We start from the raw sequence: 14,320 nt of genomic DNA, 5'->3' as shown, positions 1-14,320 counted from the left end.
AGACCAGGAGACTGCTTCATTAGCTAATTCCACGACAACAGAATCATTCTTGAATGTTTCTCAGAAGTTTCTGAATTGTAATATTTTCCTCCTGCCACCGTGACCAGGAGTTGATTTATTTTTAAGCTACCATCCTGTTCAAATTCTCCAACTATGTACTTAAGATGCTAGAAGATATATGGAGACCAACTCTTCACTTACTGTTAAGGGGAAGAAACTCAGCATGCCAGCTGCCAGTGTTTTTTTCTAGTTGCTCCACGGCACGTGGAATCTTCCCAGATCAGGGATCGAACCTGTGTCCCCTGCATTGGCAGGAAGATTCCTAACCACTAGACCACCAGGGAAGTCCCAGTTTCCAGTTTGGTATTGGCTAAAAGACAGTTTGTTCAAGAGAAGCTGGAAAGCACAGCAGGGACACGGAGACTGTAGTTTTACACACCTTCTCTGAGCAGCACCTACAAGCTGTCTGCTCTGCCTGTCATCCACTCTTAACCAGGAGACAAGGTTTACTACCCACAACTGGTTAGGTTCCACTCACCTCCAAGGTTTTGTTCTTGTCTATTTCTTTTCCCCCAACTGGAAATGAGAACCTATATGCCAAGCCCAGGTGGGTGGCAGCACATTAGGGGAGCGTACCTTTCCATATTTGCTGAAGAGGTTCTTCAGATCTGTTGCCCGAGTTGTGGAAGACAGTCCACTGACCCACAGATTCCTTCCAGAGCTATTGCTGATTCGACCTGCAGGAGGGAGATGATTATGCTTGGCCTCCTGAGACTGCAGCCCTCTCTTAAACCCTAACGCAATCCAACCTTGATTCCTCTGACTCAAGAATTTAATTACTGCCAACACATGGGACAGAAAATGAAAAATCTAGATCACAAAAACTGAATTTTCTTACTCGAGGATTAATCACACCTATGTCAGTTACAAACTGAAATGGCATTCAATGATCAGCTCATGACCAAGATAACAGTTTCTAAAATTCTATCATTTTACAGGTAGAAAAATACCTGTCCTATAAAAGGACTTTCACCATTCCATAAATGAGTCTCAACAAAAACATACATTCAGAAGCTCACCAACATTTAAAAATTAGTCTCTCAAGATACAATTAGCTAGCTCATTAATTTCCGTAATCCATAAAAAAACCAAGTACTGGATCCAAACTGTGGATTCCTGCAGACCCCTCCCTCCCAAAATAAGAGATCCGAAGGTGACTCCCTGACATGTAAGTTGAATCATACCTTTTTCATCTTTAACGATTGGCTTTATATCTTTTTCTTCCTTAAAAGAGCTAGAGATAAAAGTTAGTATTACTCGTACAGAAAAAATAAAAGAGAACTAAATCAAAAGTATGGTATGTGCTAAGACTGAATACCTACCAGAAAATTAGTCAGAAATAAAATTTTAACAGGCACCTTTGCAAGCTTATATTGGAAATCTCACCTCCCCCCAATACAATGTCAGATTCTTAAAAATCAATTCTATTTAGCTGACGATAACACTTAACAATTTAAGAGCACAACCATAGCAGGTTGAGGAAAACAAAAGGAACTGAAATCACCCATTAAAAATACACAAAGAGAAATCAAACATTCTTTAGAGGTAAACTACAATTGCATCAGTCTGGCTGGCCAATTGCAGAAAAACAGCTCATGTGTGTCATTAAACGACCAATGAAAAGGAGATAGCGTCTGGTCTAAAACTGAGAAAAAACAAACCTCATTTTCTGATCAGCGCCCTCACTGGCTGAGGACTCTTTAGGAGCCGGAGGGACTTCATTACAAGCTTCAAAAGCAAACTTCTTCACGTCTTCTTTGCTATCCCCGGGGTCCGGGCTTGAGGCTTCCGGGGGCGCTTCCGCGGCCTCCTCGCTACAGGCTTCCGTGTGCTCTGAGGCTTTACTACTCTGCTCAATTGGCTTCTCTAGCCCTACAGGCTCACAGTCCGTCCTCTCGTCATCGCCTGTCTGCTCCACGGGCTCCCTTTTCACTACCGCTAACAGGGTGTCTGCCTTGCTCGACTGAGCGTGTGCTGTTGACTCGTTGGCCAAATCTAAATCACCCTCCTCCGGATGGGCGCTGTCAAAAAGGTCCTCTTCCTCCGCAAGTTTTCTGTCTGGCCCCACGCTACTTGTTTCCTGTGCAAATGGCTGCTCCAGCTCGGAACCTTCTTCTTTTACTGGCTCAGATTTACAAGTTTCCCCCAAAATGTCGAGTATTTTCTCATTTTCTACGGATTTAACAGGAATAGAATGGCACAAGGTTTAATTACCAGGGAAATAAAGCAATCACAAATGCGGAACTGGCACGGCGGCCACACTAACACGAAGAGAACTGCTAGCTACACAGAGATTGGAAAACCCGCGGGTACACACACTCAACACTGGTTACACTACCTGCACTCCGACCGACTACAGAGTAAGCCTCTATGCTACATGGAAGAGAAAAGGCCCCCACAGATTTAAACACCTACAACAGTGTGACAGCTTCTCGACAGTCTCGTTCTTGTTCAAGTATGGGTCTTCTCCTTATTTTTCCAGTGTCCAAGGTGCTGAATTGAACGCGATCACCATTCAAGGACAGCTCGACCTTCAAATTTCTTTGAATTTCTTTTAACAGAACAGTCCAATAGGAAAACCAGAAATTTCCGCCGGAGGAGACAAATGCAGTCCAGAAGGGGACCAACACGTTGGGAATTTTCGTGGAGAAACTCTGGTTCCTCTTCTGGAATTCAGTCACTTCTCAGGCAATCAGTGCCCTGACCATCGCTTTGTCCTACCTTCACTGCATTAATCTAAACGACTGCAGGAAATAATACAAGATCTGCTTCATGTGTAGAAACACATGGAAGAATCACCGGGGAAGGTGGGGCAGGGGAAGTACTTAAATGCCACTCTACATGGTTAGAGAGATGAAAGTCATCACTACATCTCACTTAACATATCTGACCTCCAGAAACCAGAACAGCACTTCCATAGATCTGGTGATACGAATGGGTTTCCAATCTCTGATCCTTGTACGATCTGGATTGTCCACCATTAAAATAATTCATAAGACCGTAAAAAAGCTTAATATATATAAACAGCTTTAAAAGAAAAGTGGGAAGACTTTCAAACCATAACTGTTGTGTTTCTCTTATCAGTACCTGGCTCCAACAGAGGTTCTTCAATATCCTATTGAGAAAAAGAAAAGACAAAACTCACAGAGCACTTTAATGTTAGCCCGTCCAATCCCCCCTTGTAGTTAGGCCTCTGCAATTGGCAACAACTTCCCAGTCCAGGCAGAGATCACACAGATGACTGCTTTAGACATCACACCAGATCTGAGAAAAATCTCTCTCCCAACATGGAACTTTATGTGTAACTGGAACGTGTCAACAAAACCATTTCTCCACCCTGCTGGACAGCTCTCCCTAACTCCACCCTGGACTGAAGACACTAGCTCCGGCGCTTTGGGAGTCCAGCCCACCTATTTCTGCAGCCCTCCACCTCGCTTCCACCTTGTTTTGTCCATCCTTGCAACAGGCCCCAAAGTCTTTTTTACCCTTTCAACTGGCTAATTTGAATGGCTCGCCAGACCTCAACTCTGACAGAGAAACTCCTCTGGGAAGCCCTCTAGTGTTTGTGTAACCCAATCACTTGCACTTCTTCCTTCTGGTTACATTCTCGTTGGTCATTAACACCATGCCCACTAGGCTGCAAACCCTGACCCTGACAATTTAGCTCACCTGCTTATGCTAAGCATCCCTCAGGACCAAAGTGCAATGGGTTGTTTACACACACACACACACACGCTCACTCATTCTTTTTCACTGTGGAAAATTCACCACTCATGTCAGGTTTCTAGCCATGCAGAACCAGAGAGTAACCTACCGGAGGCACTTTGAAGTCCAATGATGAAGCATCCAAAGTGTTCTCGAAGCCTTCGCCATCAACCTGAAAGAAAAAACGCCAAGACCTCTTTGCAGAGACAGAATTATGAGTGCCAAGGCCCACACTTCACCACTCTCCAGGCCACCTACAGATCTGTTTTCTTCACGATGCCAAACGCCATCTGCAAACCCACTGCTGGATCCCAGTGGCTGCCCCTTAGCCATAGGGGATATGTCCCCAAAGTCCAGTGGCTATCTAAAACTTCAGACAGCATCAGGCCTTAAACACCATGTTTTTCCATACCAACAGACAGGGAGTACACACACCATGGATACATTGGACAAAAGCATGATTTCTGTCCCGGTGAGGATGGCGCAAGGTTTCATCATGCTACTCCAAATGGCGTGTAATTCAGAACTAAGAATTGTTTATTTCATCTAATATTTTTAGACCCCAGTTGACCACAGGTAACTGAAACCTCAGAAAGCAAAACCGTGGGTAAAGGGGGGGACGATGTTACTCTGTTCATCACCTGCCTCCCTGTTTCTAGGCCCGCTCCAGGATCAGGCAGCCCCAGCATCTCTGATAGCACTCTGGCAGCACCAACTGAACGAGTGAGCAGATTCATTCTCCAGGCAGTTTCCCCACACTGGTGGTCAGTATACACTACCCAGCCTCAGATTTCTGAAGCTGACTCAAACGGAAAGTGAACTCCACATTCCTGATTTTACTTGGTAGCAATTATTTTAAAATAACAATAACCTGGCACTTTCGCCTAGTGTACTTTAAAACAAATATTTAACTTGTTTTGTTTTTATCATCTACTACACTAAACAAAGGGTTTCCCTGGTAGTTCAACTGGTATAGAATCCGCCTGCAACGCAGGAGACCCTGGTTCAATTCCTGGGTCAGGAAGATACCGTGGAGAAGAGACAGGCTACCCACTCCAGTATTCTTAGGCTTCTCTGGTGGCTTAGATGATAAAGAATCCACCTGCAATGTGGGAGACCTGGGTTCAATCCCTGGGTTGGGAAGATCCCCTGGAGGAGGGCATGGCAACCTACTCTAGTATTCTTGTCTAGAGAATCCCCATGGACAGGGGAGCCTGGCGGGCTACAGTCCATGGGGTCACAAAGATACGACTGGGTGACTAAGCACAGCACAGCATGCTAAAGGAAAACTAGTATCTTAAAGGTTATTAAATCTGAAAGCTTTCTAACTTTTTAAGTGAAACACAAAAATATCCCTCCCTAAAGATTTTTTCTTAGGTTTGAAACTTTTTTGGGGGCAGGGTGGGAAAGGCAGGTCATGCAGCATGCGGGATCTTGGTTCCCCAATCACATACTGAACCCATGCCCCCTGCTCTAGGAGTACAGGGTCCTAACCAATGGACCGTCAGGAAAACCCCAGGTTTGAAACTTATGACCAGGATGTTTCCATTAACCAAGAAGTCAAGTCTATGCTATGGAAATAATTAACACACAATAGGATCACACAGAGAGAATAAACCAAAGCTCCATGCTAGCCTACGTCAAGCTGCGGCAATGTGTGGAATCTGTGACTTTTGACCTTAAAGGTGTAAAGCTCAGTCCTTTAAGGGTACTTCTTTTCCAGTTTAAAGCTAGAATGCCTTAAATAAAACCAAACTAAGACAGCTGGGCATGCCAAAGTGGTGAGGTTAAACTGGCAACCAGTTCCAGGAGGACCACCACGAAAATTTATGCCAAAAACACAAAGTGAAAAGCTGGCACTATGATGTTGCTTAAGACAATTGAAGTCTTCCCTCATACACAGGAAGTTTAACAGTGGATCCCTTTAACTGGAGGGATTCTTCTAGGCGACAAAGACTTTTCTTCACTGTAGTTCACATCCTTTAATTAACAACTGTCAACTCACACATGGAATACATATTTAAACTATCAACAGGATTATCTGCATGGTGAGATTATGAACTGTTTCTGTTTTCTTATCTTTCTATAGTTTTTTTAAACTTCTTTTCTTTTCAAAGAAAATACTTTTAACAACAGTGTCAGACTTTTGACTTATGCTAAGAATGTATCCCCTACCCAATTACAGAAATATTCTCCAGCATTACAGAGAAGTTATCCATTAGTTAACATCTGATCTGTGTTGAGTTTAAATGGATGCAATTTAACGCCAAGATTTAGACACCAAATGGTGATTTAGCTGCGTGTTATTTAACCAACCATCAGCGTGTTCCGTCTTGGCTGAAGCGCACACAAACAGTGAGGAGCCCCAGGGCTGTAGCGTGCTGCACCGCAACTGCGTTACCTACAGCGTGTCCTGTGAACTGAGCCGGGAGCTCCCTCAGCTGCGTGGCCACGTAGTCTTTGCTCTCACAAAGGGATTCCAGGATGCTGTCAGTGCCATCCTCCCCGAAGTCTGGAGCAGCGCTGTTCTCAACTTCGGTTTCTTCTAACACATTAACGTCCATCATGTCAATACTCTGCAAACCCTCCAAACTTGCTTCCATATCCTCCTGTAACGAGGGACGACGAAAGGCATCAACTACCAGGTGGACCGGGACGCAGAGCTCCTGCCGCCCCCTCTGTTGTCATGGCATCTACCTGCCCATCTCTGGAATCTTCTTCTAGGCCATTGTCTTCAGTGCCTTCCTCTTCTGCCTTTTGTTCTAATAACAGAAAAATTGTTCAGTCAGAGAGCACTTGGGTTCTGGCCTTGTAATTAGCTTCTGCAGGACGACGCAGCTCAGTCTTGGTGAGAACATGATACAAGGAAGCTGAATGTGACTGTTCGTCTATCACGTACAGTTTTGTCTCAACTGGAACGTAAGATCTAGAATTTCTGTAATACCATCAAAGTATTTTGATTCTGAACAAAATAGCCAAAGCTTCAAAAGGTTTCCAAACCACTTCAAACTAACACAAACATCCTCAAACAAAAATGAGCAAAGGATAAAAACAGGCATTTCCCAATGATTAAATTAAAAAAGTCATGTCCATACAGCACCCATACAGCACCCTAAGAGTGTGTGCTGGACAACAGACCTGTGAGTTCCCCTTCGCTCCACCCCATTGCATCACGCCTCTGGCTTTCTGACATTCTTCAGCCCAGAAGCTTTTTTCCACTCAAGGCAAAAAGGCAAAGGCTACCATAAAGTCTATTTTCACCCTGGGCTCTGCGAATGCAAAAGGACTATTGAGAGCGATGCCAGGTATTCCCAATGGGGCTGGAAGGAAAAGAAAGTGGAAACTCTTAGAAGGAAAGTAAAATCTTTGGGCTCCCTGTTATCAACAGCTTTAAAAATGTACATACCTATATTCTAGAATTCCCCTTAGGATGTGCAAAACAAAGGTGACCTGTTCTAAAGGGCGTATACAGACTAATATCCCCAAGAATCGCAAACCATGGCACGTATGTTTACATGTGGGAGGCCAGTATGGGGGGGTCAGTGGGGATGTGGGCTGCAACAGGGTGATGCCTGGAGACATTTTAGTGTTACGACGGGCAGTGCTACAGGCATGTAGTGGGCAGCGGCAAAGGATGCTGCCCAGCACACAGTAACACGAAGGACAGCACCCTACCACAAAGTTCAACCAATCAACATTGCTGAGTCTGCAAAATGCTGTGGCATGCCAGTTTTGCAACTTAAGAAGCCTCAGTCTTTATTTTATAGATGTTTAGTTGATTTACAATGTTGTGTTAATTTCTGCTGTAAAATAATTCAGTTATACACACACATATATATATTCTTTTTCACATCCTTTCCATTATGGCTTATTACAGGATACTGAATACAGCTGCCTGCACTACGCAGTACGACCTTGTTGATCCAACCTATACATGGTAGTTTGCATCCGCTGATCCCAAACCACCACTCCATCGCTCTCCCTACACACCCCACCCTCCACAACCATAACTCTATGTTTGTTGAGTCTGAAGAAACCTCAATCATTTATTAAAGATGCCAACTGCAATATCCTAAGTATTTCATTTCCCATTATTATCAATGATTACTCAAGAAATGTGGTTTTATTACACGATGCGCTCTTCACATTATTTAATACCCCTCACAATGCCAGCAGGTTTATTATCTGCATTTGACAGGAGAATTTGGTTCTGCTCCAAAGCTGGGACTCAAAAACTGAGCTGTCCCACCTCCCATTATATCTGAACTGGGCATATCCTTTTGAAACACACTATTTAAAATGCTTGATAACCGCACCCAATTTCTCAAGCCTCAAACAGTAGCTTGAAGTGCCCATGAAGAAGGTAAACAGGAGAGAGGCAGACCAAAAAAACCTCACCAGAAAGCACCCTAAGTGGGAGCGACAAAGATAAACGCTGGGCACACAGGCTGCACCCCAATCCCAAGGGATGGGTCTTGACTAAAAACTGAAGGGTGGGGGAAGAGAACAGGGGAATGGCACAGACTATCCAATTTTAATCCCAAATGTAACCTAATTTAGAATGATCTTTTCAAAACACACCCAGTTTTCAGCAGTTCTGCCCATTTAGATGAGTTGGGGAAAAGGACTCAAGTTCTGACTTGCAATGAAACTTTCAAAGTTCAGCTTCCTTTCACTTTTGAAAGGCAGTGGTTACTCACGAATTCCCAGAATCAGTCCAACTTTGTGGCGGACTTTGGAAATCCATTGGCTGATGCCTAGTAACCTTGAGGACCTAATTTTCAACCAGGACACCATGAGGACCTAACACTTCGTATAACTAACCACATGCCCAGACCCCTCTGGAAAACACACTAGCTCTACAACCTGGAGGAGCTGTTCTCTGCCCCAGGATCTTGGGCTTTGGGGACTTCTGTGAAAAAGAAAGGTACCAGTGCCTTTCTAACCCCAACCTGTACTGGTACACTCACTTTACACCAAAAGTAATTATTATCAAGGCTTCCCTGACACAATGCTAACTCCAAGTAGCTTTGAGCTGACCTATGCTTTAACCCATTCAGACATGTATTGGAAGCAGTCAACTAAGTTTTTCTAACGATTCAAAGATTCCTTATAGGAGCCAAAATCATTCTGATGAATAAGCCTAACCTCACAGTTTAAAATGAGCATCTACACACAAAAAAGTTTAAACTTTCAGCTATTCAAAATCAAATTTTCAGATATGGGTAACTTAACAGAAAAGTACAAACAGGCTATCTGTATGTTTCCTGCTGTAGACCCATCCCTCATGATTGGTTTGTTTCAACGGTCCATGTCTTCTGCTGAAATACAGGTAGTTTCACGAGCACTGAAAAGATACCAGTGTTTTAAACGTAAACCCCTTTAAATGTAACCTAACTCAAAAATTTAACCTTTCAAAACATGTGCATAAGATTTAAACAGTTCACTGAGTTGTGGAAAAGTCATCCTGTTAGAAAAAGCTGTGAAAAATATAAATAGAAGTTGCAGAAAAGACAAAGTCTTTTCTTTTTACTTTCTGAGCAGCTGTATCCCACTGCCTGAAATTAGCACTTTTTTAGGTGAATGGGACATGGACAGCTGTAAAAACTTTCGTGCAGCACCCTTCAAGACAACGAGCCCATCGTATGGGAGTTGCAAATTATACCATCCTTATCACAGTAAACTCTGAAAATGAGAACCACTGTTAGTGAGGTTCCCAAGCTTTTGCTGTCAACCATAAAAAGGAAAGGAGCACTGATACATGTTATACCATGGATAAACCTTAAAAACACGATGCTCCGTGAAGGATGCCAGACATGAAAGGTCACATGCTGTATGATTCTACTTACATGAAATGTTTAGAATGCGCAAATCCTTAGAGACAAAACCTCAATTAGATACTGCTGGGGGCAGGGGGATGTGGGAGCTGACTGCTAATGGGGGATAGGTGATTCTTCTTGAGATGATGAAAATGTTCGAGAACTAAGAGTAGTGATGACCTCATAATGTTGTGAGTATACTAAAAAGCACAGCATTATACACTTTAAAAATGTGAATTTTACATGAATTATATTTAGATTTGAAAACAAAATATCACACTAGTAAAACATGCAAATGTTCCAACAACCTATTTTGGACCCTAAAGAAGTTGGGTTCTATTGGGTCTCTGCCTGCTGTCATTTTCCTTGGTTTAAGTCCTATTTTTTGAACCAGGAAGACAAGTAGGTGCATCTGGTTGCTCAGGTCAGCCGGGGCAGCTTTTAAGACTGTGCCTTACGCTAGTTCTTTTTTAATCCTAGAAACGAAAGCTGTAATGTTTTTAATTGTTGTTCAGTCATGAAGACAAGTTCGATTCTTGAGATCCCATGGAATGCAGCCTGCCAGGCTCCTCTGTCCATGGGATTCTCCAGGCAAGAATACTGGAGTGGGTTGACATTTCCCTCTGCCAAAGGATCTTCCTGAGTCAGGGGTCGAACCCACATCTCCTGCCTGGGCAGGCGGGTTCTTTACCGATGAGCCACGGGTCTTTTACTTGGCACCTACAAATCCTCCCCAGCACCCTGACATTTACACGTTAGCTGGTGGAAAAGCAACCTGTTAGATGGAGGACAGTGAGGGCCAAAGGAGCTCTCCTGACTTGAAGGGCTAGAAGAATGCTAAAAAAACAGTTCTCTATATAAGCTCTCTTGCTGTAGCTACCCCAAGCAGCAGAAAGTTAAAGTGGATACCTTTCACGAATCTCTTTGTCTTCTTGCTTGTGGCTTCCAAGGCAATGCCAATTTCATCAGGATCCTGCCCTTCTTCCTTAACCGCCTGTTGGGAAGAGACAAAGTTGACAACACTGTTAAGAGCTGTGGGGCACACACTGCTCTTCCTCTGTAACAATTTCCCAGCAACAAAGGCAACACTTCCCTGCAAAGAGCAACTCTGTTTCTGCCACCTGGGCTGTCAGGTCCCCAGGCAGTAGGTGAACCCAGTACCACTTGGTTCTCTCTGGGCCCTTCACCCAAAAGAGCCTGGGGCTCACAGTCAGGGTTGATGAAGTTCCAAAATGGTCCCTAACCTCCACACTGTCTCAACTTTAAGTCAACAATGTAACAAACAGGTTACACTTGGTCTGGCAGTGGGCAAAGGGCTGAGCACTGCTCAAAAAGGCCACCTTTGACCCAGGGCAGGGAAGAACAAAGAACATCCTGGGTAGTGGGGGAGGTTGGTGGTTCACGCCAACAGTGTCTTCTTACCCGTGCTTCGGGACTCCCCGGTGAATTCACCAGGTTCCTACCCTCAACAGCCTGATTCCATGAGAGATGACCACCCGCCATACTCAATTCTGTGTTTAATGCTGAGCAATGGGACAATGAACACAGGATGGTGCGATACAGGAAGTCATGGACTTGGAACAAGTCTTCACTTGGGGGGGGGGCGGGCAACGAGACATCTCAAGACAGACCCCAAAATTACAACAAAGCGCCAGCCAGATGGAGACCTGGGAGAGAAGCCGCCAGGTGCAGGGCACGGTGAACGCAAACGTCCTGGGGCAAAAACTGACACATCTCCCCTTCCCGGGCAATGTCAAAGGTTCTTCAATCATCCGTTCCGTAGGGGAGAAAACTGAGGCGCTGGTAGGGAACAGCACCTGTCCAAGGTCACACAACCCTGGGAAAAATCCAGGGGCTACCCTAAGACTAAGACGGGCTTTCCCAACACTGAGATGACTGAATGGAAGAAGGCGACAAGGCACAGAGAGGGGCGGTGTCGGGCCAAGGTCACACAGCCGACCCGAGGTTCCTGACAGTTCGGACCGGAGTTCGCAACGAGAGATGCAGGCCGGGGCCGCCTCGCAGTAGGGAGTCGCAGTGACAGGCCCGCGCGGGGGCGTTACTCGGTCTCTGGCGGCACCCCAGGGCCCCGGGCCGCCTCACCTTCTTGAGCCGCTCCATCAGGACGCTCTTGTTGCCGCCCGTGTCCAGGTTCCGCTTCTTCAGCTCCGCCCGCAGGTCGATCACCCGCAGGTCGCTGAGTCGCCGCGTCCCGACCTCTGAGACGCCCGAGACGACAGCGGCCGTGCCAGAACCCGAGTCGCTGGACCCTGCTAGAGTCTCCGCCATCCCGGGTACGCTGTCCGCGCCAAGTACTTCCCACACCGCCGGCGGCTGTAGCGGCTCTGAGCACAAAATGGCGCCGCCAGAGAGGAAAACGCACTGGCTTCCTCCCGCCCCCTTTTCCGGCCGCGCACGCGCGCCGCCCGAATAGGCGTTCTTGGCCGCAGTCGGACGCTCGCGCATCGACCAACCGCAGGCCCTCGGCGACAGTGCGCAGGCGCTGTAATTGCTGTATGTAAGCGTCTTGGCAGTTCGCGGCGGGAGGCCGGCGAGACGTAAGGCGCCTTGTACCTCACTCACAGGGCTCTCACTGCGCATGAGCAGAAGCGGCCCCGGGCGTTGAATCCGCGCCGGGTACGCCTGCGCAGAAGAGAGGAGCGCCGTAGCGGTCGGAACGGTTCTCTTACTGGCGGCGCAAGTTCGTCCTGGGAGCTGCGGTTAACCCGGCCCAGTTCTGTGTGAAGTGGTAGGCAGAGCCAGGGCCCCTAGAATGGCGGAGTCTCTGTCCGGCTTAGGCGATTCTGGTGCGGCGGGCGCAGCGGCTCTGAGCTCCGCCTCGTCGGAGACCGGGACGCGGCGCCTCACTGACCTTAGGGTGATCGATTTGCGGGCGGAGCTGAAGAAACGGAACCTGGATTCGAGCGGCAACAAGAGCGCTTTGATGGAACGGCTTAGAAAGGTAGAGCTGGGATCCTGGGGTGTGTGGGAGGTGGGCCGGGGAACCCCGGCGGCCGCGACGAGGGGCCTCCTGGCCTCGAGGTCCCGCCCCCCACCCCCGCCCCGGTCCCGTTCGCGGCCTGCCGGGGGCCTGGCGCTCCGGGCCTCTTCACGCTTCTCTCAGGCCCGAGCGGGATCGCCGAGCCCCGGCGGGCCCAAGTTCAAAGCCCAGCGCTGCATCGGAGCGAGAACAAGAAAATCTCGACGCGAACGGGGGAAGTTCGAGGTAGCGGGTGACATCGACCGAGGGCTTGTGTTATCCGCATCAGCCCCTGCTTTTTAGGGCTTCCTTCGGCTGCTTTCATCCCGATCTCTGAAAGTGGACTCGGAACCTGAAATCCTCGCTCCGCCCGGGGAGTCAGGGGATTCGGCCAAGGTCCCTCGGCCGGGGAGGGGAGGTCGAGATTTGAACCCAGGCCGGGCGATTTTCTGAGCGTGTGCTGGTTGCGGGGACCTCCTCTGGGGCGAGAGATGCTGCTTGATCCGTTAGGGCCTAGAAGTCTAGAATAGGGGGGTACTTTACGAAGTAACCTTATTAAGAGGGTATTGGGAGCGGGGTTGAGGGAGAATGGCTCGGCGACTCAGCCTGGCAGGAAAAGTGCTGCTTGTAATAAAGACCAGAAATGAAACCTACGGTTAGACTTGAAGAAAACCTAAGGGCTCTGCCAGTCTCTTGACCCGATCTTGAGCGTGAACGACATTTCTTTTAACCCTCTCTAGAGGGTCTGTTTCTCTTTGTGTCCAAAAGAGAAAAATATTAATTCTTAATCGTTAGAGTTAAGGAAGATGGCCCAAAATGTGCTTGGCATGCTACCTATAGCATATAAACATTCAAAGTGCAATTGCTGTCACAATTAACTTTTCTCTCTGTATACACTGTGTGGTATTTGCAGTCTGGGTGTTACTGATCCCTGCCTTGCGGGGTTCTGAGGGATGCGTTGGAAAAGCAGAGAGTTAGTTGTGCTTTTCTGCACTCCCTGTTCTATGTGATTCTGGTGGCTTCTTCCTTTCACTGACTCTTGTCTTGGGACTTCTCTGTGATCTCTAACTATGCCTTGTCACCTATTCCCCCCCACCCCCACTCCCCCAAGCAGTGCAGTTTGTGACTCATTCTACCCTCTCCTGCCTCCCAAACAACAGAGGATCGGGTTTTTGTTTGTTAGTTGCTGTTTAGAGGAAGTGGGGATTATTTCCTGTTACCCAGATAAGGAAACTCAGGCTGGAGAGTGGTGAGTTACTTGCCCTAAGTCAGTAGTGCCTTTGTAACTCGAGTGTGTGTGTCTTTCGCTATGGACGCTAACACCCTCTAAGCAAACAGGGCAGGCAGTTCACCCATAGAAGTGTTACCGGAAGAAGATGCAAGGAGGGGAGAGTTGGCACCCAGGGACCTGTGATCCATGGTATTACTAGCCATAGGGCCTCCTGTCAGTAAAGGAAAATTGGTGGGGGGGTGGGAGTGGGAGTGGGAGGCTTTAGCCATTGTTCCCCCAGATAGTCCACAAGCCTTGGATGCTGATAGGGTGGCATTGAACCTTCCTGTCAGGCTGTTGGTTGAAGCTGGTGTGATCTTCCACCAGCATCTCTGAGGGGAAAAACCCGTTCCTTATTCCTCTCCTCTTCAGTTTCTTAGGGATGTGCTCAAAAATGCACAAACACCACTGGCGTATATACCCATCTGCCATCTTACGCGAGCAAGTCTGAAGTACTGGCGCTCTTCTCTTCTACTTCTGTCACCT

The 14,320-nt window shown here is 47.1% G+C and overlaps 2 protein-coding genes across 2 annotated transcripts in view; one reads left to right on the top strand and one right to left on the bottom strand.

Moving 5' to 3' along the window:
• SAFB2 (scaffold attachment factor B2) overlaps window positions 1–11,983 on the bottom strand; it is a 29,691-nt gene extending 17,708 nt beyond the window's left edge. The window contains exons 1-9 of the mRNA XM_061422522.1: window positions 11,688–11,983; window positions 10,494–10,578; window positions 6,463–6,527; window positions 6,171–6,374; window positions 3,875–3,937; window positions 3,148–3,175; window positions 1,722–2,232; window positions 1,245–1,294; window positions 637–737 (exon numbers count right to left, since the gene is read on the bottom strand). Of these exons, the coding sequence (XP_061278506.1) occupies window positions 637–737; window positions 1,245–1,294; window positions 1,722–2,232; window positions 3,148–3,175; window positions 3,875–3,937; window positions 6,171–6,374; window positions 6,463–6,527; window positions 10,494–10,578; window positions 11,688–11,873 (1,293 nt within the window). The 5' untranslated portion in view covers window positions 11,874–11,983. The remainder of the gene's footprint in view (window positions 1–636; window positions 738–1,244; window positions 1,295–1,721; window positions 2,233–3,147; window positions 3,176–3,874; window positions 3,938–6,170; window positions 6,375–6,462; window positions 6,528–10,493; window positions 10,579–11,687) is intronic.
• A 235-nt stretch (window positions 11,984–12,218) lies between these two features.
• The window catches only part of LOC133250825 (scaffold attachment factor B1-like), a 60,878-nt gene continuing 58,776 nt past the window's right edge, over window positions 12,219–14,320 (top strand). Inside the window, 1 exon segment of the mRNA XM_061422520.1 lies at window positions 12,219–12,546. Coding sequence (XP_061278504.1) covers window positions 12,358–12,546 — 189 coding nt within the window. The 5' untranslated portion in view covers window positions 12,219–12,357.

The sequence above is a fragment of the Bos javanicus genome, chromosome 7 (assembly GCF_032452875.1).
Source record: "Bos javanicus breed banteng chromosome 7, ARS-OSU_banteng_1.0, whole genome shotgun sequence".
Lineage (NCBI taxonomy): Eukaryota > Metazoa > Chordata > Mammalia > Artiodactyla > Bovidae > Bos > Bos javanicus.
The sequence above is the reverse complement of the archived record's forward strand: the minus strand, read 5'-3'. Positions and strand labels throughout refer to the sequence as shown.